A 26,587-nucleotide genomic window follows, 5' to 3' on the forward strand; every position below is an offset into this window, starting at 1 on the left:
CTAGTTATTGAGATACCTTAGTCGTAAGAAATCCTTGGAGTCGCTTATGTATGTAGCTCGAAAGATTCGCCGTGGCTTGAAAGGAGAGATGCGGAGAAGGCGGAGGGCAAGAGAGCTGAGCGGAAGGGTTTAGGTACTTACGTCTGAGTGAAAGAGCTATCAAAGTCTTTCGGGTCAGGATGCTCATGAAGTCCACCTTCTCCACCCACATCTATACAATCACAATCAACCAGCCAACCGACAACGCCTCTATACCCATCCCTTCCCCTTCCTTCCACAATACTCAAAACCACCTCCTCCCCACCATCTTCCCCACCCTCCTCTCCCCCTCAAACTCCTCCCTAGGCCCCAACACCCCAAAAACCCCATTCCCCTCCCCAATGAAAAAATCCAAATCAAAAATCCCTCCGAAATCCCCCACACAAAAGCTCGCTCTGACATGCACCCCTCCCTCCCTCTTCTTCGCCTCCTCACTCAAAAAAGGTCCCAAGAATTGAGTGACTTTGGATGCAAGGGCGTGAGGAGAGAATTTCGTGCGTAATTCTCGTTCCCAGTTGTTGGATTCATCATCGGTGATGCGGACGAGAGCGGTAGAAGAGGAAGAGCGGGAATCAGTCCAATATTCGATTATTTCCGCCGCGCGATCGGAAGCTTCGAAAGTGGTGACGAGCCAGAAAGATAAGATGAGAGATTGAAGGTTATGGAGATGTTTCATGGAAGAAAAAAGAGGGGTTGTGATAGGGGTGGGGGAGAGGAGGATAGCGGAGCCTTTGTAGCCGCAGAATTTGAGTTCGCGGATTGTGGAGGCGTGGGAAGAGGTGAGGGTGTGGAGCATGGGGGGTGTGTTTGTCCAGCCGTATTGTGGGGAAAAGGGGGAGGGAGGGGTGGAAGGGGGTTGGGAGGCGAGGGTGTAGATGGTGGATTTGTCTTCGCCTTCGAGGTCCATGCGTTCGTTTTCGTCGATGAGGTCGCGGACGTCTTCGCCGTCTTGGCCCCAGGTGTTGCCGAGAGGGCTTGAGATGCCAATCATGACGATTTTTTGCAGAGGAGAGGCGTGCAAGGCGCGGACGATCTCTCTGCGTTCGTCGCGTGGCATGCCGCCTTCGATTTTGATGCTTTGGACTTTTTGCATCCTGGCTGCGAAGCTGGTGATGAAGTGTCTCCGCCGACTTCTGGCTCCGTAGTCGTGGCATTCGTCTTCTTCCGTCGCTGGCTCACCGTAGTTCCTGAACATCGTGTCGACTCGTAGATCTAGCAGCGTTCTACCCAGATTCTCAATCACTGCATCGACACGCTCGGAGATATCGGCAGAAACGCCACGAGGTGAGAAGAAGTGATCCATTGGCCAAGCCAAGCACTGAAGATTTGGGTGAGCTTCCATAAACGCCAGTCCAGCAAGATCGAGTGCCACGATCCCGTTGTGGGGTGGTAGCGTCTCGGGGGTGATTCCTGGTATCTTTGCGTGATCCAGGAGGTAGAGACCAGGTGGCAGCATATTGTCTGGGGTGACGCAGTTCCTGAACTGAAATGCGCGCAAGTGCGGAAATCGGCACTTGAAGAGATCCAAGTAGAAGGAGCACCAATTTGCAAAGCCCTTCGAGTCCTGCGGTTGAGGAGTGTTGAGAACCCAATCCAGATTCAACGAGGTTAAAGTAGCGCTCGCATTATGAAGCATGGCGGTCGCCACTTGCGCAGAAGAGACCCTTTCTCGCTGCATTTTTGATAAAGCCGGGCTGTATGGCCGGAGCGAGCTATCGGGGTCAAGCAAGTTGCCACGATACGCCATCTCAGCTCGAGCAGCCCTTGAGAGTTTGGCGCGTGCAAGGTGCGGAGGTAGATCAGTGAGGTTTTCCAGAGCCTCGAAGATGCGCTCATCAAAGTCGTGCGATGCTTCGAAGAGCTCTTCAAGCGGATGTCGATCGAGCGGCGAGCTGACCCAACCTGGATCTCGACCACTCCGAGCCAACTCTTCCCTCCTCTTCTGCGCCTCCAACCACATCGAGTAGTTCTCGCCCGCCTGTGCTTCCACAAGTACAGAATTGCAAGTCGTCCGATAGTGCCCGCCAAGCCCATCCTGAAGCTCATGATACACCCCTCCTCTGGAATACACAAATTGATCCCCAGTAATCGTCGCATTGACATGCGTAGTCCCAGGCCTAAGCGGTAACCGTCGAAACCTCAAACTCTCCAACCCCTCAAACCTCAACCTCTCAGCCAAACCATACCGATCCGCCTCCATAAACTCCACCAACCCCGTCCCCACCCTACAATTCTCAACCCACAACTTCCTCACAGCCACACAATCCCTCCTCTCCACATCAAAAAACCCCCTCAAAATCCCATCCACAATCCAAGGATGTCCCAAAACAATCCTGACAGTACTCACATTCCTCATCTCCCTGACCGCCATCTTCACCAACTCCACCGTCCTCCAATCACTCGACAACGTCTGCGAACAAAACGGCAGGTGCGGCAACTCATTGAAAATCCCGGGCGGACTCAAATGGCAATGATACGTGAGCGTGTGCACTTCCCGGGCGATCCAAGGCTTTTGGATCAAAATGAGCAGTTTTTTCAGCATGGGTGTGTCGTCGTGTTCGTCTGTGGCATCGAGGTCGGGATGGTAAGTGCGACAATCCGTCAACTCTAGGTCGCGCCAGATCAGAGGGGTGGCGAGTTTGTAGTACCATTTCGATGTGAGGTTGAGGGCACAGAGGTCTGGGCGGGAGAGGCGGGAGAGAATTTCTTGGATGAGCTCTTCGGGGAGGTCGTGGAGGTTCATGGTGGGCGCATTCTAAACTGTTTCTTTCTGTGCCGATTCAAGATTTCATGTGATCAATCTTCGAAGGTTGTGTTGGGGTGTTTGAGAACATGCCAAGAAGGGAGGCTGCGGATGCGATCGGTCCGGCCACACGTCATGCCGAAGCCGAAGACAACGACATGGCAACTGCAAACAATCACAATGCTGACCTAAGCAACACCGAAACATGCCAGCACCGTAAAGAACAGCAAAACGACACTCCCTCAACACAAAATCTCACTTTGAACATATGCGCAAACACAGAAGTTGTCATAACAATGGCAAAAGGAACGGGGTATATATATCAGGTATATCTCTGCACAAGTCGCAGCAGAGCATGCCGACCCAATTCTCTTCCTTCAATTCTTATCATAAACTCCCCCCAAAAAACAGCCGCCCACCCATCCACTCAGCGACAGGAAGAATAAAAAAAGTGATGTGAACAGACAGACATTAAGTCGAGCTGCGCCGCCTCCATAAAAAGAACTCCTCTTCCTCCACGGGTGCAAAAAAGATAACGTGCGCCGATATCCTATTCCCGATCCCATGGCCATACGTACGTACTGTGTTCCTCCAACCAGCGAGGGAAGTGTCTTTTGAATTCTTGATCCATCTTGAGCATCCATCATGCAAACATTGACTTTCTTTGCAAGTAACACTTACAACAAAACCGACTTTCTCATAGCAAGGTTATTTTACAGCAAACCTCCTCCCACACGAACCGCCGGGTGTGTTGCTGAAGCGGGATTCAATGCGGTAGGGGTGGATTGTTGATCTCGGTCATGTCGTTTGGCACCATCGCTTGTGCCAGGTCGTGTATGATCATCATCGTCGTCTAACTCCAGGCCACGCCGCCAATCTGCTAATGTGCTTGAGCCAGGAGTGGTTGCGGAAGTTGGAGTACGCTCGTACTCAAAGCGATCGGAGAGACGATAATTTTTGTTCGTCGTTTCCCAATGCGTACGCAGCGCGTCCAATTCGCTGGCGAGGGAGTCCAGTGCTAGTGAATTTCGTCCCGCTTCACCGCCAGACTCGGCCCCAGCAGAGTATGTACTGTCACCACTGTTAGACAAGTTTCGGGTGTGGGTCTTGGTGAGATGGTTTGAGCCACCAGTAGCATCGCTCGCTTCACTGATGCTGGGTGGCCGCTGATGGACACTGCCGTTCAGCGTTGGAATTTCTCCTGGATCGCGCATGCGAGATTGTCGTCGGTAGTTGTCAACGCTCGATTCCACCTGATCCAGCAACAATTGAACCTTGTTTTCTGCATCCTTGGCCCGTTCTTCAAGGAGTGCATTCTCCTTTTGTAGCCGCTCCATGTCGGATCTTGACGTTGCCACGGTCGTCTGCAAAGCAGCAAGATCGCTTTGCGCGGACGCATGCGAAGTCTTGGCTCGTGTGAGCTCAGTCTGCGTGCTCTGCAGCTGCTCTTGCATCTTGGCGATGCGGCCTTCCATTTCTTCGACAGTGCTCTGCAGGCTGGAGTGCTGCTTGGACATCTCTTGTAGCATTTTCTCCCTCTCTGCTTCGACATCGTCGGAGGAGTGATTGCTGGATGTGCTCTTGGTCGATTCAATATCGTCCTTTGCCTTGTCAAGCTTCTTCTTCAGGTCCCCGTTCTCGTTCTTAACGCGCTGCATCTCCTGTTTCATCTTAGAGAGCATCTTCTCAGTCCCACGCAAGTACTTGACTGCGGCTTGATGGTCATTGTCCAGCGCTGCAAGTTTCTCCTCATACTCGCGCTTCATTTGTTCGCCTCGAACATTGATCTCTTCAAACTGTGCCTTCAGCTCCTCGTGGGCCTTGGAGTTTGCTTCGAGCTGCTGCTCCAGATCTCGGACGCGATGCAGGTCTGGTGTGCTGAAGCGTTGCATGCTTGGCGAATCCAGCGCGCGAGACCTGCGCTTCTCAGCTGGATTTATCCCACGTTCGTTCAAGATCTCCTTGAGCGATGCGTGCTGCACGGAAAGTGCGTTTGTCTCCAGCATGTGCCGTTCAAGTTTTTGTTCGAGCTCTGCCTTTTCAGCATTGAGGGCCTGGTTCTCCTTCATGGCGCCCTGCAACTGCTTCCGAATCGACAGGCCCTCGCGGCTGGCTTGCTCTTGATACGCCTCTAGCCCAGCAATGCGTTCTTCGGCACGTCGCAGCTTCTCGGCAGCAGAATCTGCGGCGGCTTGGTTCTGCCGGACCATGGCATTGGCGGCTTCGACTTGCTGCTGCAAAATCGCGACACGCTCATCGTGTGCCTCACCGTCACTACTGTCCCGCTGACTGATTTGGCCAAGGCCAGTGAGAACAGCTTCCCGATGAGTCCTCGCTTCTGCTGCGTGCTTCTCGGCAAGTTCTTCGGCATCTCTAAGTCGTCGAGTTGCGCTGTCAAGGTCAGTGATGCGCTGCTCATGCTGTGTCTTGAGCTCGCGCAAGCTCCTTTCGAGCTGGTCGCGGTTGTTGCGTTCTTCCTCAAGCTTCCGCTCCAAAAGCTCAGCTTTGTCGCCCGAAGCAGTGAGAGCCTCTCGCAGACTGATCAGTGTAGTCGTGTGATCCTTGCCCTCCGCTGTCAATGCGTCGAGCTTCTTGCTGAGCTCTTCCTTGTCAACAGTGAGAATCTTATGCCGGGTCAAGATCTCGGCAAGGCTGGCGGCAGCTTCGCGGTGGGCCTTTTGTGCTTCATGCAGTTCCGAACGCAGACTTTCGATTTCCGAAGTGTGCTGTTGCCGGTATGTGTCCAACTCTGCAGCGCGCTTCTGCGCAGCCTCTGCCGTGTCCTCTGCGAGCTCGCGAGCCTTCTTTTCTGCTTCGATCTCTTGGATCAAAGAGTCCATTCGGCGGCTGAGCTCAGTTTGCGCCTCCAAGGATGATGCAAGCCGTCTACTGATATCGTTGCTGCGATCGAGTGTTTTCGGTTCACCGTCTTGGCCGGCCAGCTTAGCTTTAGCGAAGACAGCTTCGTTGATCGCAACGTCTCGCTGCTTTTCAACCTCCGCAATACGCTCGGCAGCGTTTTTGCTCTGCTCTTCAATGGTCTCCTGCACCTTGGCAAGCTCTGATCGCATCCTCAACAAAGCTTCGATCAGTGGCTTGTCGTCATCTTTGAAGGCATCATTGACACGCTCATCAAATACCGGCGATTCTGTGACCCGGGATTGATATCCACATTTCTTGGCCAGGAGCAGCTCGGAGGCGTACCACGCGTTTTTCTGTCTTAGCAGCTCGATCTCTCGGGCAGTATCATCAATCTGCTGGTGGAAAGCCGGCGATGAGCCTATACCTGAATCCATGGGAAGTTCGCGTTCCTCTGATATCTGCCTGACCTTGGAGATCGGACCGCCATCCATGGAGGGTCTGGGTGTACCCTCAGACTTTGAGTGCTGCTGTCGGGAATCGTTCCGTGATTCGGTGCGCGATGCATTCCTGCCTTGAATGTCAAAAGACGTTTGTTGTTGTTGCTGTTGTGAAGGTTGATAGGTCTCAGGCTTCACGCCTGAAGGCTGTGAATACTGATCTCCATCTTCCTCAAAGCTTGGAGACATCGGCATCCCACGATCTCTCTGCACAGGTGAAGCTCGATGAGTCTCAGAGGTCATGACATTTTCCATCCCCTGCGGTCGCTCATTCTCGTTGGACGGGCTGAAGGCACGATCTGGCGTCCTCGAAGGTTGCCTGGCAACCGGTTGTGGTCCTGGTTGTCGTTGCGCAGGAGCTTGTGGAGGCGGGCCTACAGGTGCGGGTAATTGGCCTTGCGCGCGAGGAAGCCTTGATGCGCCGTCTGGTGAGCGTATGCGAGTGTTATCCCCATGCTCGCGGTCCATGAGCTCTGCTCTAGGTGGTCCCCGTCCTCGTGAGCCGGCACGATCATTACTAGGGTGTCTAGCCTGCTGCACTCTCTCATTCGGAGGTGTTTGCGTAGAGTCTGGCGGGTATCGTATCTTGCTCGTATCCAAAAAGTAGGCCAGTCCGAGCTCGACAGGATCTCTGGGCGCGCTACTAGGCTCACCTGCAAGAACCACAATCTGTTTTCCAACCGTGGTCATGCTGTGTCCAGATCTTGGGCTCGGGCTCGGGCCCATATTCTGGAAAGTGTACCATCTCCTTGAGCTTATTCGGAATGCCGCCAAATCGCCAAGATCATTGCCCTCCTCATTACGACCTCCGAATATGTACATTACATCTCCCACCAATGCCGCCGCATGTCCCTCCCGAGGCGACGGAATGTATCCTATGCAGTCCAACTGCACCCAAGAGTTCGATGCGGGCGAGTATGACCATACATCGTTGTACCAGTGAATGCCATCAGTACCGCCAAAGAGATATAGTCGATCTTGCCATGTAATAATGGTGTGATTCGTTCGAGCGGGTGGTATCTGGCCATGAGGAGGACCGCCGTCTATCGTGTTCTGAATAAGGATTTCCCATCTGTTGGTGGCTTGCTGTAGGGCATTGAGATCGAAGGCGACCAAGTCATTAAAAAAGTATCCTTCGACTTGACCACCAAAGATGTAAATTTTGCTGCCCAGGATGTTCAAAGTGTGGCCATAACGACCTGGCGGTCTCGGTCCCGCAGGCAAGGCTCTCGACCACTGCTTGGTGGCTGCACACGATCAGACACATGATGGCGAAGAACTCATCAGATGGGAGGGTGAACTTACAGGTGTTAAGCAGGTAGAGGGTGTCGTCCAGCATATCGCCCTCGTCCATTTTCGTGTCACCACCAAAAACGATAAAGGCATTGCCAACGAGCAAGCTGGCGTGGCCTACTCTTGGGCCTGGGCCTTCACTAGTGGTGGCTACTGGGAAGCAAGTCATGCTGCCTGTTGCTTGAGGGCCGGCTTCCACCATCCACAGATCGCCCTTCACGGTGCTTCCATTGATGAGACCACCCATCAAATATATCGAACCGTCCTTACTGGCACTGGCATTGACTGCAGCGCCGTATCGAGGGAAGGGATTCGAATGTGTGACTGTGAAGTTCAGCCTTCGCTGTGACCATGGGTATGGGGATGCAGGCTGATCCTGCGAAGGCCGCTGGCCCATTGGGAATCTCTGTTGCTGTCAAATGGTCAGTATGGCGAGCGCGACCATGTCTCTCGATTTCCATGTGCGACATACTGCATCTCGACTCGAGTCTCTTGCCTCGCGCAATGATTTCTGCTCTGGGCTCATGCTTAGCGGTGCAGCAGGTCTCGCGCCTTCCTCCTTGGTGGTCATGACCCGCTCATCCGGCGGCGGTCGGGATTGAAAAGACGGCTTCTCTGATAGCGAGCTCAAGGTCCCATTGACACTACCAGTGTGCGCGGGTGGCGGTGTCGGTGTCGGCGAGGCCGGCTTCGCGCCATTGGGCAGGCCATTCAATGTTGGTATAGCGCTTTGCGGGCCATCTCGCGAGAGGGTATCCCTCGTAGCGTGTAAGGATGGCGCATTTGGATTGGCAGGTCGCGGTTCGGGTGCGCCCTTCTTGGACGACTTGAATAGGAATGACATGCTTCGTGCGTCGGCGTGGGTGTCGGCGTCGGCGGCGGCGGCGGCGTGATGGCGATGGGTCGTGTAGGTGTATTTGCGCGATGCCAACGATTACAATTACTCGAGCGGCATGCAGGCTCCAGACGGCGCCGCCGCAGCAATGTCCAGTGTGCAGCAGGTCAGGGCGGCGGATGCGAGCTTGCGCGGTGTCCCCGTACCCTCATCCGCGTGCAATGGCGACGGGGCGGACGGCAGGATGGGTGGGCGAGGTGCGCGCGCGGCGCAGTGGTCGGCGGAGGGTGGTTGACGTTGTCGTGGGCTGGGCTGGGCTGGGAGGTTGGAATGCTGCTCTCCCTGAAGCGTGGAGCGTGGAGCGTGAAGCGTAAAGCGTAAAGCGCAAAGCGTATGAGATTGGCCGCTCCAGCACGTTTCCTGCCTGGGCCTGGCACTGAGACTACCGTGCTCCACCAGCACGAACAGTCACACGCAGTTAGTTGTACAACGCGCAGTGTGATGCCAGCGCTGTCCCACGTCTCTGTTGGTGATGATGATCGCTGTGCAACAAAATTCTGAAGATTCTAGGGGATTAACAGGATACGCCGATACGGATAGTGCAAATGGGGCCCATGCTTCCCGGCACAGAAAAGGCTATATCAAGCCTAATGCGATCGACGTTTGCGCTATCGATCCTGATTGCAAGCCTGAGGCCTCCATACTGCTGCCGTGCGATGATTTTCCTGGTAGACAGATGCATACTACAACGCTGCCGACCCCATCCAGCGTTTGTCGACGTTTCCTTTCCCAGACCCGAAGACCTGGTGCCACTTCTGTTCGAAATGAGCGTGCGGGTTCACGATGTCGGCTGAGGCCCGGCCGACCATAGCGGCGGTTTCAGGTGTGCAGTCGTTCAGCCTTCAGGGGCCTGCTGTCGATCTGCCCTTCCAAAAGTACACAAGCGCCGTGGACGTGGACGTCTTTTCCCACCTGCATCTTCCACCATCATCAATGCCTCGCTTGACACGCTCAAAGTCAGCGGCACGCGACCTACGAGGGCAGGCAAGGCAGTGTTTGCAACCACACGTGTTTGGCTCGTTCTGTATGATGCCGTGTGCGGCGCGGGGCCTTGACGCAGGACTTGAAGTCAAACGTGCTTCCTTGCCCTTGCAGCGAGCTCTTCGACACCACGACACCTCTTTGCAGCCTGAGATCTGCACAAGGGACGACCACATACGTATCTTGTTGTGCTCCTGGACAATCCTCAGCCCTCCGAAACTTCATCTCCACAGCGAGCCTCTTTTGCCTTTCCTTGGCCGTGGAGCTGGGACGGCAGAAAAGCGACTCGGCAGTGAGAACCTAGAAGCAGGGGGCAGCGCCTGTTCTGTCTGCCACTGAATTGAAAAGACGTCTTCTTCGTCTTGGAAGCAGCATCACCGATCTCCAAGAGCATGTTATTATTATTGCCAATGACCATAGCTGGCACAAGCAAGAACACAGTGTTGTCGCTTATAGAAGCCTGGTAGATAAAACCGTTCTCCGATCGAGGACCAGAATTTCAGACAAACATCCAGGATATGCCAGCCATCAAACACCCTTCCTTCTGCTTCTCCATCGGGCAACTGCCCTGATGCTTGTTCGTGGTCGAACTCATCAGAACAAAAACTTACCACTCCACTCCTCCTGCGGACCTGCACTGAAGACATGAATTATTCTCCAGGCCACCGGTTCTTGCTTATTAATATTACACCGTCACACACGCACCATCAGGCTGGCAGATGGCACGCGCTCAGACGCGACGCCGGCCAGCCAAGCTTTTCAACCTCCGCACGACCACATGATGAATCGCTCTTGCCTTGCCTCTACGGAGACATGAACACACGCTGAAGCTTGTTAGGGGCCGCGCTTGCTTTGGACTTCTGATCGTGACCATATACCGCTACGCCCCTCTGCAAGAGTCCAACAAGACGCGCTATTCATTGTCGGAAGACACAAAGTCCTAGCTCTGGACTCATCGATCTTCAGCCTTCCGAATATAATACGTGAGAGCATGCGGGATTCACGTTCCCTGTACATCTGAGTATTTAACACCGCAATCCCACAGCTAGACACCAATGCACACACTCTCCATGCAGCAAGCATTGAAAGCGGCACGGCACAATCGCAGCACACCATCTCAGCCGACTGCCGAAAGCACCTCAGCGCGCCTGTGACCTGCTGCATAAGCCACAGATTGTTGGTACATCCTATACTACAACCCCAGATGTGAGCATCCGCTAGTCTACCGCTAGAAATCTCCAATGACCGGTACATAGGTAAACCTTCTGGCACTCCATCATTCTACAACCGGGTATGGGGACACACTCAGGCTGTCACACTCAGTATGCACTCCCTGTCGCTGTCCATGCAGTCGGGCAGGAGGTCGGGAGGCTTGGCAGACAGCTACAACTACAGCTACAGCTAAAGCTACAGCTACAGCTACAGCTACAGCTCTCCACCTGAGAAGCGGGACTTGGGGAAGAACAGAGCTCGAATTCTCCACCCATGTTGCAATGCTCACAGGTGCGAATGACGAAAATCTTGCCTGGTAGAGTGGACCACACGACACGATACAAGCGGCTTGAGCATCTCGCCCTTCCCCACTGATATATCGACATTGCCCGTCAACGCAAGACGGACCACGTTGCTCGGCACAACCCGACACACTCCATTGTGAGCAGCACGAATGATCTGGAGTGGCGTGACCTCTCAGCACGTCTTCGGCCAAGGAGCACCTTGCCAGTCGAGTGCAGAAGTCTCTTGATACGTCACTGATGAATCTGACGTGTGTTCATCTTCTTGGCAAAACTACTTGCATTCGGTGCACGGTACTTCCGCGTCCGAAGAATGAGCACGAGGGCAATAAGTTGCATTGCTGATTTCGTCGGGTGATGTAGGCCGCAACATTACTTCCAGTGTCAAGGATGTTGACAAGGCAGCTTTCGGCGTCTGCGTGCTGAGGGATGACGGTCTCTCTATATCTCTCGTTCCCCACACATGAACTCATATTTTGTCGAGGCACAGCAACGGTCGGAGCCAGGACATGGACATGCCTTCGGTCTTATTGCTTCCGCAATTGAGAGCAAAAGAATATCTCAACACCTCGGTAAAGAAGATGCGACATTCCTGAGTGAGCGCAGAACTTGCCCCAATCCGGCGTCTGCGGGAATCCTTGTACAGCCGGCGAAAGAGGAGGCTGTGTGCAGAGTCACATCACACTACTACTGTGATGATAGCGGCTTCCATGCTTGCTGGTTCGTTGTCGTCCGCAGAACTTGCCCCAATCCGGCGTCTGCGGGAATCCTTGTACAGTCGGCGAAAGAGGAGGCTGTGTGCAGAGTCACATCACACTACTCAATAATGTCGAGACATGTTCCTGAGAGGACAAAGAGACTGTTGGCCAAGGTCGCGTGCTCAGCTCAGCCATGATGTACCTGCAAGCTTGTCGAATTAGCGCTAGAGCATTCCTGTTCTTTGATACGCCGAATGACGAGCTTGTTGTAGGAGCCAATAGTGCCAAGCTTCCTTCATCAGACACAAGTAGAAAAGCTGGCGGGAAAAGTGGTGTCTGTTATAGGGAGTATGCTCATGAATTGCAGTGTTGGGGCTGATGGTGTAGTATTTGGTGAGAGGAGGAAGTATTACTGCATAGTATCGTGTCTTCGCTTAGCGAGTCCGCGCGATGTAGTAGAAGCCCGGGCGAAAGTTCGGGAAGCAAACAAGCGGCGGAGTGGAGTGGAGACGAAACTTGAAAGCATCCCGTCTCATCTCGCGCAAGTCGCACGCGACACTCCTTACTGAACCTTCAGCTGCTACGCTGTAACCTTCTCCGCGACCTCACCAAATTCTACTCACACACACCACACACACCTTTGGCTTCACTTTCTTGCATTCTATTGTTTTGGGCACATCTGTACTTCCCTTCCCTTCCCTCCGAAGGCTTATGCCGTCGCATTTCGGCCTCTCCGCAGCCACGACCCCGACCCCGAGGCCGACAGACGCCAACCAGAAAGACCAGTGTTGTTGATACGTCCTGGCTGGGCAATATGGATTTCGTGCACGGCAATGCCACCGCTCCGGACTTGGGGACGCCGCAGTCGCAGGCGCGCGCATGGTTTGAGCCTTTGGTGAGCATCTTCTGCGTGGTTGAGGCCGAGGCCTGCATCCGGCAATACTGACCATCTTGCCAGTTGGTCCTGACGATCATGTCTGTTTCGCTATACATGAACCGAGATCGAAACTTTCGAATAATACCGAACCGAAGAGACGACTCGAGCGAATCTCTTATGAAGAGCCACAGACATGAGTACGAAGATAGTAGTTCATCGTCCCGATCAACGAGTCCGGATCGACCGAAGACCAGTGTAGACCTTCAACCGCGATCGTCGAGGAGCGACTCTGATATCAACTTCCCGAGCCGCATACTGCAGCGACTGCCGTTCCTGGTGGAGATGCTGTATTGGGTGCTCAACTATGTTGCATATGCTTTGACAAAGAAGATCGGCGCAGGGATATATTCAAGATACGGAGGCAATGGAGTGACTGAGCTGGCTCAGCAGCATGGTATCGACATCCTTACCCTCGAACACAACACCATCTTCAGCGTCTTTTTCCCCGTCACCGAAGTTGACTTTCAGCGGTTCTTCCTCAATGGACACACATCCTTCATCACCATCTTCAACCAGTTTTACTCTCTTGTGCACATCCCAGGAACTGTCGCGTAAGTAGTCCGCGCATCACTTTACTACTGTTTCGGACGTGCTCCTGACACTTTCTAGATTCATCTCCTGGTACTACTATGCTGCACCGAGCCACGACATCTTCGCCATTGTCCGACGAACCATGACCATGGGCAACTTCGCAGCCTTTATAATTTTCTCCTTCTGGCCCTGCATGCCACCACGACTTCTTCCAGACTCGTTTGGCTTCAAGGATACCGTGCGACAAGAGCATGCTGAGAGTGTGTGGGTCGGTGGCGCAAATGTGAATCAGCTGGCAGCCATGCCAAGCCTGCACTTCACATACGCATTCATCATCGGCGTCACATTCCTCTACCACTCTGGTCTCTTCCATATGTTCCGTGGTCGCCGCACCGGAAAGCCACCCATCGTCAGCTTTCTCTGGATCGTCGCTGGCATTCTATACCCAATCTTTGTTCTCTCCATCATCGTCGCCACCGCGAACCACTATTACCTGGACGCCGTCGTCGCGACTTTCTCCGTCGGCCTCTCATTCCTGGCCAACAGACTCTGGCTGGTACTACTCCCAGTAGAAGCATTCATCTGCCGTCTCCTCCACCTCAGGAAACCTCGACCGAGTACCCGACAAGCAGTTCCCAAGGAGAAGCCACAAGTCGTCGTTACGGACTGGGCATGATGATTCAACCTCGTGGCATGTGTGCTTCAAAACAATCAGATCAAGAACATTGTGTGTGTGTGTAAGTGTTTTTCATGCATTGCGTTGGATGGGGCATGGCGTATACTGTACCGGATGAAACCTGGCATCTGACACGTGGAAATTGAAACCCTGGATGTCGAAAAAAAGCGACCTTCTTCGAACGACTCAGCCGAGACCAGACTTTTTAAACTAAATTGGGTTGTACATAGGCAAGAAGCAGCATTACTTACCTCGTTCTCTTGAAGAAACGGCAGATTTGTGTGTGTGTGCGGGTGTGTAGATATGCATTGCACAGTACAATAGAGATGAGAAGTTGACAAGTTTGCCTTTTCTTTTTCACCTTTTTTACTTTTGCGATATGTGGATGTGGATGTGGGCAAGAGATGGTGATCTTCTTGTGATCTTTCTTTCCAGCACGCTGCGTTGATGCCAGCTAGGAGCACAACACCGATGAAGATGGAGGAAGGAAGGAAAGGGCGGTCCTTCGTTCAATTTTGGATCCTTGGTGAGATCTTTGCGTGCCTAGTGGGTACCGGTGTGATGGAGATTGTATCACGAGGAGAAAGAGAAGTCGGTTCGCGCGTCATTTGATTTGGTGTTTATAAGAGAGGCTGGCTAAGAGCAGTTACAATAGTACTTGGACTATCTGATCTAAGGTCGCTGAAGAAAATCCTATTGCCTAGAGAGAAGGAAATTTTACTTACTATTCGGAGTCTAGGACTTTTCGACGAAAGAAACTTAAGGAGTGGAAGGACCTTCTAAAGATCCTAAGGTATCCCCAACTAGCTAGCTAGCTAGCTACACAAAACCGATCTCTGAACACCCCTAACAATGCACATTGTGTCCCCCCCCCCTCCCATCAAACCTTCCCCTCCACACTCTCCTCCCTCCTCTCCACCTCCTCCCCCCTCTTCCCCTCCCCCTGCTCCAAAGCCAACGCATGATGATACTGCACCCTCGTCCTCCACGGCCTCGTCCCAATGCCCGGAATGCCGTTCGGATCCTCAAACATCACCTCCGTCTCCTCCAACGTCTTCCCCGCCGTCTCGGGAAAAAGCAAGGCGGAATGCACCAGCATGCAAAAATTAAAAACCCCGAACACAAGATACACTTTCCAACGAATGTTGACGAAAGCCGGGGGCACGAAGGCTCCCAGCGCGCAATTGAAGGCCCAGTTCGCAGAGGTGGAGAGCGCGACTGCTTTGCCGCGGACGCGGAGCGGGTAGAGTTCGGGTGGGTAGACCCAGGAGACGGGGCCCCAGGTGGGGGCGAAGGAGGCGACGAAGAGGTAGGTTGAGGCGATGAGGCCTTTGGCTGGGGCGCCTTGGAGACGCATGGAGACTGCTGCTACGCCGCCGACTCCTCCTGGCACGATTTCTCCGCGGCTGGCGAGGATGCCGGCGTTGGTGAACATCCAGACCATCATGAGGAAGGCGCCGATTATTAGGGTCGGGCGACGGCCCCATCGGTCGAGCCAGATTAGAGCTGGGACGGTCATGAGCACGTTGATGATGTATTGGATTGAGGAGGCCAGGAGGTTGGCGTTGCCGCTGTAGCCGGCCATGGAGAAGACGTAGGTTATGTAGTACACTTTTTTTTAAGAGGGTTAGTTTTTGTTTGTGTTGGAATACTGGAGGGATTTGGTGGGCTTACTCATGACGTTCATGCCGGTTAATTGTGACCATATCTGGGTGAAGACGCCAATGTGTGTTCTGTTAAGGAGTTTTGGTGTGAGGAGTTCCCAATATGTGACGTCGGAGTTTCGGGCTTCGAATTGGCACATTTCGCGGATGTCGTGTAGTTCTTGGGATACGAGAGGGCTGTCTGGGTTGCCTTTGCCGTGGACGAGAGTCAGCACGGCTTTGCAGTCCTCCCAGCGATCTTTGCGAGCGAGCCCTATAGCAGGTTGTTAGGGGTGGCCACTCTCGACGAGGTGGGTAGGGTACTTACAACGCGGCGACTCGGGCAGGAAGAACATGGCGAAGAACAATAGCACGGCCGGAAGCATTTGAAGTCCCCATGGCAAGCGGAAGACGGTGGTACTGTAATTATCCACATCCTGACCGCCCACAAAAGATGCGCCGTAGGAGATGTAGTAGAGAATTAGGATTCCCCACGTGATGGCCCACTGCTGGAAAGCCACCAATCGACCACGTTTGCTCGGAGGAGCGATTTCGGATACATATACGGGGACTTGAGCAGATTCGATGCCCACACAGAAACCGTTGATGACGCGCCCGACGATGAGCATACCGATGTTCTGCGATGCGCAAATTATCGTCGAGCCAACCACCCAGATCACGCAGCCGATCATGATGGACTTCTTCCGGCCGAAGATATCGGAAAGGTAGCCAGACACCAAAGCACCCAGCCAGCTGCCACCTGGCATTGAAGCTGTAATTCCTCCTTGAACGCTGGCGGTTGGTCCGGAGCATTCATTGCTGTCGTCATATCCAGGCCCGCGTGGACCTTGGTTGAAGTAGCATTTGTAGGCGGTCGTGCCCAGAATTGCGGACATGGACGAGATGTCGAAGCCTGTGTTTTGCCTCCTGTATCAGAACTAGCTCACTCACATGATGCCGGCGGGCGGGCAGCTCACCAAAGAGACCACCGCCGATCACGGCCACAGCCGTAATGGCGTAGATGTTTCCAACTTGAAAGCCCATGATGATACCAGCTCGCTGGTTCCAACGAGCGAGAGGAAAAAATCAGAAACAAGAGCTGCTCGAGCAGCCGGGGAGGCACAGGGCATTTCAATCCTGTAGTTCTAATGCTCCCCTTGCTGGAGCTTGAGCCTTGAGCGACGGTCGTGCAGCGTCCATCGTGACCTCGCGTACACTGCTCCTTTACATCCAAACAAAACGCGGCCGCCGCTCTCTCCCTCCACGTCGGGACTGCTCAAGGGCATAGAATACTGGATGGCCAGGCTCCATGGCATCAATCAAAAGATTCACGGACCGCGCAGCCCGTCTTTCGCCCGAATCCTGTCCTTGAGGCTTGGTGGTCACGAATAACGCCAAGAGTACAAGCAATGCGTCCTTGTCGCAGCCATGCGAAATTGCGAGTGCGAATGCGAATCAATCCTGATGCGATGCGGGGTTCCCGAAGAATTTCGCGAATCGAATCGTCAGGCGTATGAGGTTGCATGGTGATTGGGCGTCTTCCAGGTTCCTCCGCCCATTCAGCGTGTCTCCGGAAATCGTCGCCATTCCCCACACCGTCACAGAACTACCCCAGGACTTTCCGGGCCAGCCACGTTTTTTCTCCACCTCCACTTCGCGACACTGCTTGACGTTTCAAGAAGCCGAATGAAATCACTTCACCGGGACTTCTAAATGAAAACTCATATCGTCGCATTTGGTGGACGGACTCGGGTGCGAAAAAGATCACAATCGGGATGGATGGATGGACATGTCGTGATTGATGCTCAGCTGTACCGACGCAGCTGTCTGTGCCTGGTCTGTGATGAAGTGATTGGCCGCGGCACAGCAGCTTTCCGGGACGCAGGCAGGCAGGCAGGCAGGCAGGCAGGCAGGCTTATTGCTGCACAGAAATTCGGCGCTTGGAGATGTGACAGGTCGATAGGTCGATCAGACTGACACTGACATTGGAAGAAGACTGCTGGGCCTATGATATTCTTCCCGATGATGGATGGTGCAGTCGACATTCGTGTCGGAGTGACTTCAGCAAGAACAAAGGCCTCAGGCAATCGTGACACGTCGCTCAGGAATGGGAGGATCGTGCGCCTTTGAAGATTTCGTGAAGAACCAGAGAGAGGTCGCGGCGTTGCGATGCGATGCTGACGTTGGAAAGAAGGTAGGTATCTTCGGTCGGGTGAGGAAAAAGTAAGTCTTGTCATCGGCGACGCACGCACTGCTTTTATATGAGTGTGGTGGCTGGGATTGACTCGAGCTGACACGGGCTTGCCTGCCTTCCGACCATCCGAAGATCGATACGAAGCGCTCGAAACAACACGACATCATCAAGCTATATTTGAGCGTGTCAATTGCTTGCGTGAGCTCTTCAAATGCTCGGCCCACTCTGGGATATATCTGGCAAGCCATCGTCAATGACATTCTCATATCTATGTGCGGAATTCAGCTCATCCCTTTACATCCTCAATCGCCTCTTGTTTGCACAACGCTACGATGCACCTGAATCCCCAATCTCATATCTGCTCCCGTCATATCCTGAAGAATATACTCTTCACTCCCCGTCCCGGAGTCCCCAGAAGGTTTCCTACAAGTCCCAAGCTGACTACTCGTCACCGCAGTTTTCATCTTGCCCGGAGAATTCCCACCGCTGTATGCCGGCGGAGGATCCATGAACCCGCTCCCAAACCCATTCTCCAGCCTTCCTCTGCTGTGACCACGACCATAACCCTCGGCAAGCTTCATCCCAGACCCATTGGCGCTGTCTCCTAAATGGAACATTTTGCGGAATAAGGGTCGAAGGGTTGATATGCAGCCGACTATGAATCCTACTCCGTTTTCGGCAAAGCCCCAGATTAATACGTCCGCGACGCTGAAGAGGTAATCGTCACTGCTGTTGAGATTTACGGTGTATTTGAGGCGGATGCATGCTGATAGAGAGGCTAGCACACCAAGCGACAGGAGGAATCCGACCGAGATTTTGGAGTTGGTGTTGAGCTTTAGGTCCCAGAGTAGGGGAATGGGACTACGTAACATCAGCTCGACTGTCTTGGACGGGATTGAGGAAGGATGACTTACATCAGTGCACAGAACCAGTCTGTGATGATATTCACGGCTGTATCGGCGTAATAAATGTCGGCCAACTGTGTGCTTGGTAGACAGCTACCGCCGGGCTGGGTTGTGTCCCAGGCATAGCTGACTGGGTTGCAGCGGAAGATGATGTAGAAGAAGCTGATCAGGTTCATGATGATGAAAAAGGAGGACATGGCCCAGAGCGCGTAAATATAGTTTCTCTTCGGTCCGGCAACTCTTATCAGCATGAAAGAGATGCTGAGCTTGATGGGAATGATCGCTAGGCAAAAGAAGCATTCGAAGAAGAAGAACCACTGTTGCAGACATGAGTGCGTGCTCGAATTCGCTATGATGTGATCGACGTTGCTTACCATCATTGCCGTCTCATTCTGAGCAGCTGTAAGTTTCCATTTATGCACTCCTATTCCCAGAAACGAACCTCCCAGGCAGAAGACGCTGAGAGCTCCATATGGTATCAAGGCAAAGGTCATGGACCAGTCGTCCCATCCCCAAGCGTTTCCCTTCACTCGTGTATACACTCGCATCGGATACACGATGAGGGAGATTGCAGTCAGGATAATGATCGTGGCTGCCACATTTGGCGCGTTATCTTCGAAGACGACTTTCGTCATGGCTGTGGTCGGATGGGTCGAAAGCACAAGGGTGGTACAGTTATTCTTGTGGTTTTATGCCAGTCATGCCTGATCCGCTGTGGCCTACACTAGCACCAGATGGTACGTATGTAGCTGAGCGATAACTCCAAACTCCAGACGAAAGTAGCAACGAAATGCAACGAACAGATAGAGGTCAACGAAAGGTTGTTTGAAGTTGAGTGAAGGCAGAGAGATTTTGCTTGCCAAGAGCGAAATGCTGCAGTCCCGTCTCCATCGATCAATCCACGCGGTGCACGGTACCTGCATGATGCATAGACCATGTTCGCGACTCCATCAAAAGGATTCCTTTTACCACCTTTGCAGCATCGCTCCGAAGCGCCACGCTCCCGCTGACGGCTCTGCAGCAACAACAGGTGGAGTCTCAAGCTCTGAACAAGCATGATGTGGTAAGAGCAACAGCCGCCACGGACCCATTGTGACCACAAATGGAAGGACGCCAGAATTGCTGTGGGCACGGCTATGTCCCTTGGCGCTTGTCAAAAACCGACCGGTGCGGCGCAGGGGAGTGAAGGGAATGGTTCTTGCAGAGATCCATAAATTTCGCCCCGCTTTTTCCGTTCTCCAGCATGCGAGATGAAGGAAAATTTGGTTGCAGTGTCGGAGGAAACGAAGAAGCTGCGTTGAGAATCGAGATGGCATGAAGACGCTCGGATGCGACGCGCACGCGCACCAATCGGAGTTGATCGACGACAGGTTTATTTTCGACGAGAAGAGATGGGATGGATGGACGGCAGCAGCAGCAGCAGTCACCTGCGGCACGACAATTGTTATCGTCAAGACGCGGTGTTGTGCAGAAAAGCACAGTGTCCACTCCGAAATTTCGTTTCCAGTGGATTCGGTCCGACCGGCCCGCGCAAGTCTCCGAACGAGTGCCGAAAGGAGCCACAGCGGCTGCAGTCTCGGGCGTAGAGACTACTTTAGTATACTGTACTCTTTCTATATCTCGCTAAAAGAAGTTATTGAATTGGTATTGGGAATGAAAATACTATCTTTCGTAAAAAGTATAAATCAGTCTCTTATTATTTCTAGATAATACTTTTTGTTTAGAATAATTTATTTCCTAGTATAGATTAAATATAACGGAGACCTTATATTCGAGGTAACTACGAAGTCGCGAACAACTATCTAAGAGGTCGTAGGGCCTAAGTGTTTAAATAGGGATCTAGAGGTACTAAGCTACGGTATAGCCTATACTAGGCTTTTATATATTAGAATTCTAAAAAAAGGGCTTCCCCTTAAATTTGACCCCCCCCCCCCCCCCCCCCCCCCTTTAAAGCGGTCGCATCCCTAAGACCTTCTTTTAATCGTATAACTGCAGTTACATTCTAAACTGTGTCTTCCTTGCTTTCCGCGGCGCCGGCGTTATCTAAATACGCGCTAGTATACGCCGACGTTATAGACTTAGTAATACCTACCTTATTTACTAACCGCGCCTTCTACCGCGTAGTATCCTTACCTAAGGCAAGATAGCTAGTAACAAGATATAATAGGTTTGTATACGCTTCTATAAGTATAGTAACCCTAGTATTATTATAATACTTACTCTAAGTAGGTATAAGACCCCCTTTATAGAGCGTAGAAGACTAAATAGTCGTACGGGTTATAGATCGGGTAACGCGGGCATACTAAGTGTTAGCTAAGCTAGTCGCAGCATCGCTACCGATAATAGCATTAATAGGCTTAGTAGCCGTTGTCTCTTTCGTTACTTCCTCGTACGGTACCTAGTCCTTCGGCGGCTAGAAGTTCGCTAGTTTAGACTTGTTTAGGTAGTTATAGTAAAAGTCCGCAACTAATATACGAGCATTTTTAATTACTACCTTAGAGGGCTCCTATATTACCTCTATATCTAAGTACCCTTTCTACTAAACTAGATATTTTAAGCTCTTTCTGTTTCCTCTAGAATCTAATATCCGCTTAACCTCGTACTTATCTTACGGTCGATTATCCTCGCCTATAACTTTAAGAGATAGCGGGCATACGGTATAATTACTGTAATAGGGTCGTAGATATCGCGGGTAGAAAGAGTTATAAACTCGAATACGCGAGGGAAGGTCGACCTTATAGGCGCTATTTAGATTATCTATAATAGTAACTAGTCCGTACTAACGAATATCGAACTTCTTCGAGGGTCGGGTCGTTTTCTAGTTCGTAGTACTAATATATATCTTGTCTCCTACGCTATAGCGAGGAGTTAGCATACGATGCTTATTAGCGTTATTAGATTGTATAACTTATACGAGGTTTAACTATTCTCGGAGGCACGAGTAAACTTCCGATATACGCTTAGCGAAACGGTTAGTAGAGGCTATATCTAACCGCTGCTTAGTTAGTAAGAGCTTCGCTAGAATGTCGAGATTAAGGTTAATACGAGGGTAGCGGCCTTTCTCTATATAGAATAGGGATATACTAGTAACCTTAGAGATATAATTGTTCTATACTATTTCCGCGAGCGGGTAGAGATCTACCTAGTTATCTTAGGCGTAGTTTATATAGGCGTAGACATACTTCTTAACCTCCTTGTTAGTGTTTTTAGACTAACTGTCCGTCTTAGGGTAGAAGGCAGTCGACAACCGTTGCTTTATACCTAATAGTTAATATAGGCGCTTCTAGAAAGCGGATACCTACTATAGTCCTCGGTCGGATATTAGGCCTGTCGGGAGGCCGTAGTGCGGATAACAGTACTTTAAGAAGATATAAGCTATATATTCGGCTTCTATCGATAGTATAGGTAGCAGGTATACTCCTTTTGCTATACGATTAGTAATAGTATATATATTCTTATATATTTGACTATCGTACGACCCTATAGACGGTAGGAGCTATACGATAAAGTCTGTGGCAATTTTATCCTATAGATTAAAGGGTATAGGTATAGGTCGTAAGAGACTAGAATACTAAGTCTAATTAGGCTTTGTCGTACGGCATATATAGCATCTTTATACGTATTCGCGGACGAATTGCGACATGCCGGGCTAGACGAAGTTCTAAGACACTAGATCGAACGTCTTAGTTCGCCCTAGATAGCCGGTACTAGGTATATCGTAGTATGCTCGTAGAATAGTATTATATAGGTCGTAGTCGCTAGGAGGAATAAATACGCAATAACCTCCGTAACGGTTCTTAAGATATACTAACCCTCTAACCTCGACAGTATCTTACTCGTTTATACGGTATTTGCGTAGAATAGTTACAGGCTTACGTTCTTCTAACTATACTATTATCTTCTTTATAGCGTCGCTCGTATAGGCCTTACGTATAGTACTCAAAATCGCAGAGTCTTAATAAGGTTGTAAATTAGGAGTAGCTATAATCGTAGCGGCGATTAATCGGTCTAGTATAAGAATAGTGCGCACCTGCTATACTAGTCGTAGGTCTTTCTTATCCTACGGTTTGTCTTAAGGCCGCCGAGTTAAAGCGTCGGGTTTAGTACCTTAGGTACTAGGACGGTATACAACCTTAAAAAAGAACTAAGAGAGGAATTTAGCCTATCGGGCCTACCGGCGATTTAGCTGCTTACTACTTATAAAGTATTTAAGGTTCTTATAGTCGGATAGTACTAAGATTAGCTTTCCTTTAGCATTAGAGAGATTCTTAAACTCTGTACCGTCGGTAAACTCGTAAGCTATTAATTCCGGCCTCTACTCTTCGAATACCTTAACTATAGCTATTAGCTCCTTATCGTAGATGTCGTAATTGCACTCCTACGGGTTTATCTTCTTAGATAAGTATGCGATAGGTCGAAGCATATTATTAGTGCCTCTCTATAATAGTACCGCTATCGTTACAAAGTCGGATATATTAGTCTCGAGTATAGTTTCTAGACTAGGCTAAAAGTGCGCGAGGACCGGAGCTTCTATAAAGGCTCTTTTAAGAGTATCGAAAGCTGTTTAGTATTCCGGTAACTAGTTCTACTTCGGTATATCCTTAGTACGAGTAAGCTACGTTATAGGAAGTGCGATACGCGAGAAGTTACGGACAAAACGCCGGTAGAAGTTAGCAAATCCGAGGAAAGAAAGCATATCTTTTACATTCTTCGGGGCTTCCTACTCCTAAATAGCGGAGACCTTCTCTAGGTCTATACGTATACTATCCTTACCGATAACAAGCCCTAGGTATTTCGTCTCTTAAACGTAAAACTCGCATTTGTTAATATCGAGTTAAAGACTAGTATCTAGTAGTTTCCTTATAACCTTCTCGATATACTAGCAGTACGCTTCCTCGTTATCCGAGAAGACTAAGGCATCGTCGAGATAGGCGGATACAAAGTCGTCGAGGAAGTCGCAAAGAGCGTCGTTAATATACGACTAGAACGTACTAGGAGCGTTATAGAGCCCGAAAGGCATTACTAGATATTTAAACTGTCTATAACGCGTCGTAAAGGCCGTCTTCTATTTATGCCTAGTAGCAATATAGATGCGGTTAAAAGTAGTAATAACGTCTAACTTAGTAAAGAACTTCTTGCCGCTAATCCGGTTAAGGGTATCTTAAATTAGAGGGATAGGATATCTGCTTTTTATAGTAAGCTCGTTAAGTACTCGGTAATCGATATATACGCGTAGCCCCCTACTCGGCTTCTTAACGATTATAACGGGCGAAGCGGCGGGTAAGTTACTACGCTATATATTGCCTTTCTCGAGCTAGTTATCGAGCTACTTCTTAACAACTGCGTTTTCTAATGCTAATATAGGGTATAGGCGCTTATACGGAGGATTACCTTTCGTAACGATCTTATAGTCTATACTAGGTCGGTAAGAGGGTAGTTTAGACGCTTCTCTACGGACAAAGAGCTAAGCGAGGTAATAATATCTCTTAGGAAGTTTGCGTAGCACTTCTTCTATATTGTCCTATTCGGCCTCGGTCTTAGCTATAAATTTCTCGTAGTTAGAGATTAATATAGCGCAGTTGTTTAATTAAACGGCGCCTTGCTCGGCGATTGAAATATATATAGCGCAAGCGAAGGCTATATTCCTAGAGTAGACAGGCCGTACCGTTATAGCGTAAGCTAATAGGGCGTATATAGTTACCGGATCTGTAGCAGACTTCGCTATATAGGTTTCGTTAGGGTTAATCTATATCGTATAAATCTCCGTACCTTCTTTAAGGCTTAATCTCTTTAAAGTTACGAGGTCGATCTATTAAATACGATTACCGATCTATTCTACGGATACCTTTACGGGCGGAGGAGGCTCTTATCCTAAGATATCCGGCCTAGATAGGAAGTCCTAATATCGAGGAGTTCGTATCGCTTTAGGTTAGGAGATTATAGGAACTAAGATAACCTTAGGGTACTATAAATAATCCTTATAGATAGGATCGTTAAACGTAAGTACTTAGTTTCGCTAGTCTTTCTTAGGTTAGTGTTTAGCATACTAGCTAAACCCTAATACTATATCGTATTCGAGATCGTCTATAACGAAGTATCGTACCTGCTCGGTATATCTACTAATGTTCGTATTAATAGTATATATCTCGCCGATAAGCTTCTACGTATAGCTGCTATCTGCGAGTCTAAGAGCGACTAGCGGAATAGCAGAGGTTCTAATATTGTATTTGCGTATATAGGATTTACGGATATATTCTATATTAGCTCTATCGTCTAGAAACAGTTCTGCGTCTTATGCTTCTACTATCTTCTATCCGACTTTGCCGTTAACTATAAAGTAATAAGAGATAGGAGGCAATTTATTAGATTCTTCTTCTATAGACGCCTTTAATAAAAGTGCTTTTAGTTTATATAGAGGGGGTAGAGTTAATATATCCTATATCGGACTATTACTTGTTACGCTTAAGTAATAGTCTAAGCATTTCCCTAGCTATTACTAGGAGCGCCTAATCGGCGCGTAGAAGGGCGCTCGTATTCGTCGAGCGGGCAAGCGGCTTTACTAGCGGAGTGTCCTAGTCGGCAGCAACGGATACACGTACTAGAGGTTACTAGTTAGGTGCGCATTTCGGCAGTTATAGGTTCTAGATTCTTAAACTTATCTAGACGCTTATTCTATAGGCGTAGTAGCTTGCTAGTATTTAGCGAGCGACTACGCGGAGCCTTAGCTAAGACGGTAGAAGCAATAGCTATATATGCGGCTACGGCGGTTCCTAGCGGTAGAGCCGTACTAGTAGGAGGTATAGTCGTAGTCGTATTTGCAGCATTCTTCTTTACTACTTTAGCTGCCTTCTTAGCTATATCTGCTAATTTCTTTGCGGCATCGTTAGTAGGTAGCTTACGAGGGAAGTCGATCTCTAAGCGCTTAAGCTTATACTTAATATCCTAGTATAACTTAGCTAATCCGTTTTTAGAGTAATATACTTCTATTGCGAGGTAGTTGCGGTATTTAAAGTTGAGTTTCTTCTTAAGACGACGTATAGCTAGCTTCTTGCTATATACGTTTTCTAAGGAAGGAATACAAGCGGCGTACTACTAATACTTCGTATAGAAGGAGCTAAAGTTCTTAGAGTTACCCTACTTTAGCGCATCTATCGAATCCTAAGCCTTTTCGATACGGTCGTGCTTAGTAAAGTGCTTATCTATAAAGTCGAACATCTCTCGAACGGATTTAAACGGCTTAGATAAAGCAGTTAGGTCCTTACGTAATAGGACTATTAGGATATATAGCTTTAATATCTTATATACGAGACTATTAGGGTCGGTATAACCGTAGATAAAACGTAGAGCTAACGAGACATCGCGGAAGCGAGTAATACCGAGCTTAGTACCGAGTATAGTATACTAGGTATTAAGATCAATCCTAATAATTTAACCCTTAGAGTCGCGATCTCCCTTAAACTTAGTAAGCTTATCTATATTACGAGAGGTCTTAAACTTATTATATAGTATCGGGTCGTAGCTAATAGGATTAATAGCCTCTTCCTCGTCTAAGCTATCGCTATCTAAACCCTTTGCTAACTTTAACTTCTTAATCTTCTTACCCTTCTTAGACTTCTTAGACTTCTTAGATTTATTAGGCTTCTTACCTTCGTTATCGGAAGAGTTATTATCGGAGGAAGAGGGTAGATTATTATCTCTATCTATAAGGTCGATTAGTAGTAGCTTACCGCCTATACTAGCATCGCTCTTGTTATTATTATCTCTAGGCGGTAGAGGTAGCGGGCTACCGCGACGCCTACGCGATAGGGATCGAGAGAGCGATAATCGGCAATCGTTAGGCGAATTAGTACGAGAAGTAGGGCGACTATACTAAGCGTCTACGAGGTTACTCTTAAGTTAGCGGATCTTAGTATATAGATTAGCTATATCTTATACGGTTAGAGCGTTAGGGTCGGATACCGTATCGAGTACGACTTAGAGGCGAGCTATATTGCCCTTAGTATCGATAAGCTTCCGCTAAGCTTCTATCTCTACTACCTCTACTATGTTACGGAAACTTTTTTACCGATCGCGACGATCCTATCGATAGGATCGCTTAGGATCCTTAGGATCCTTAGGATCCTTAGGATCCTTAGGATCGCACGTTAAAGATCTTGTCTAATAGGATCGTCGCGATCTA

At 50.1% G+C, this 26,587-nt stretch overlaps 6 protein-coding genes across 6 annotated transcripts; 1 reads left to right on the forward strand and 5 right to left on the reverse strand.

Annotated features, from left to right (window-relative positions):
* Positions 1-283: 283 nt before the first annotated feature.
* On the reverse strand, positions 284-2,776 carry MYCFIDRAFT_107024 (uncharacterized protein; the record flags this gene model as incomplete). The annotated part of the gene is made up of 2 exons (XM_007925913.2): positions 284-1,858; positions 2,036-2,776. Coding segments are annotated over 2 exons (2,316 nt in total), but the record flags the coding sequence as incomplete, so codon positions are not given.
* A 905-nt stretch (positions 2,777-3,681) lies between these two features.
* Positions 3,682-7,822, reverse strand: MYCFIDRAFT_104319 (uncharacterized protein; the record flags this gene model as incomplete). The annotated part of the gene is made up of 3 exons (XM_007925914.1): positions 3,682-6,171; positions 6,280-7,388; positions 7,447-7,822. Coding segments are annotated over 3 exons (3,975 nt in total), but the record flags the coding sequence as incomplete, so codon positions are not given.
* A 993-nt stretch (positions 7,823-8,815) lies between these two features.
* Positions 8,816-10,268, reverse strand: MYCFIDRAFT_210676 (uncharacterized protein). Its single transcript, XM_007925915.1, has 2 exons — positions 10,189-10,268; positions 8,816-10,134 (listed from the first exon to the last, which is right to left on the reverse strand). The coding sequence occupies exon 2, from the start codon at positions 9,484-9,486 to the stop codon at positions 9,172-9,174; it is 315 nt and encodes a 104-aa protein (XP_007924106.1). The 5' UTR covers positions 9,487-10,134; positions 10,189-10,268; the 3' UTR covers positions 8,816-9,171.
* Positions 10,269-12,119: 1,851 nt separating this feature from the next.
* MYCFIDRAFT_56134 (uncharacterized protein) lies at positions 12,120-14,018 on the forward strand. Its single transcript, XM_007924404.1, has 3 exons — positions 12,120-12,417; positions 12,481-13,010; positions 13,069-14,018. Exons 1-3 carry the CDS (start codon positions 12,337-12,339, stop codon positions 13,664-13,666), a joined length of 1,209 nt encoding a protein of 402 aa, XP_007922595.1. The 5' UTR covers positions 12,120-12,336; the 3' UTR covers positions 13,667-14,018.
* A 428-nt stretch (positions 14,019-14,446) lies between these two features.
* On the reverse strand, positions 14,447-16,353 carry MYCFIDRAFT_86505 (uncharacterized protein; the record flags this gene model as incomplete). Its single annotated transcript, XM_007925559.1, has 4 exons — positions 14,447-15,277; positions 15,341-15,583; positions 15,638-16,222; positions 16,287-16,353. The coding sequence occupies 4 exons, from the start codon at positions 16,351-16,353 to the stop codon at positions 14,547-14,549; spliced, it is 1,626 nt and encodes a 541-aa protein (XP_007923750.1). The 3' UTR covers positions 14,447-14,546.
* Positions 16,354-18,099: 1,746 nt separating this feature from the next.
* MYCFIDRAFT_110806 (uncharacterized protein) lies at positions 18,100-19,028 on the reverse strand (the record flags this gene model as incomplete). The annotated part of the gene is made up of 3 exons (XM_007925916.1): positions 18,100-18,364; positions 18,418-18,725; positions 18,783-19,028. Coding segments are annotated over 3 exons (819 nt in total), but the record flags the coding sequence as incomplete, so codon positions are not given.
* Positions 19,029-26,587: the final 7,559 nt, after the last annotated feature.

The sequence above is a fragment of the Pseudocercospora fijiensis genome (genome assembly GCF_000340215.1).
Source record: "Pseudocercospora fijiensis CIRAD86 unplaced genomic scaffold MYCFIscaffold_2, whole genome shotgun sequence".
NCBI lineage: Eukaryota > Fungi > Ascomycota > Dothideomycetes > Mycosphaerellales > Mycosphaerellaceae > Pseudocercospora > Pseudocercospora fijiensis.

What these genes read in the sequence shown, in the direction of transcription:
- MYCFIDRAFT_210676 (XM_007925915.1), bottom strand. Translation starts at nt 9,486, where the DNA reads ATGTGGTCGTCCCTTGTGCAGATCTCAGGCTGCAAAGAGGTGTCGTGG.
- MYCFIDRAFT_56134 (XM_007924404.1), top strand. Translation starts at nt 12,337, where the DNA reads ATGGATTTCGTGCACGGCAATGCCACCGCTCCGGACTTGGGGACGCCG. An exon ending in GCGCATGGTTTGAGCCTTTG is followed by an intron (nt 12,418 to 12,480) that starts GTGAGCATCTTC and finishes CCATCTTGCCAG; the next exon opens with TTGGTCCTGACGATCATGTC. An exon ending in CACATCCCAGGAACTGTCGC is followed by an intron (nt 13,011 to 13,068) that starts GTAAGTAGTCCG and finishes GACACTTTCTAG; the next exon opens with ATTCATCTCCTGGTACTACT.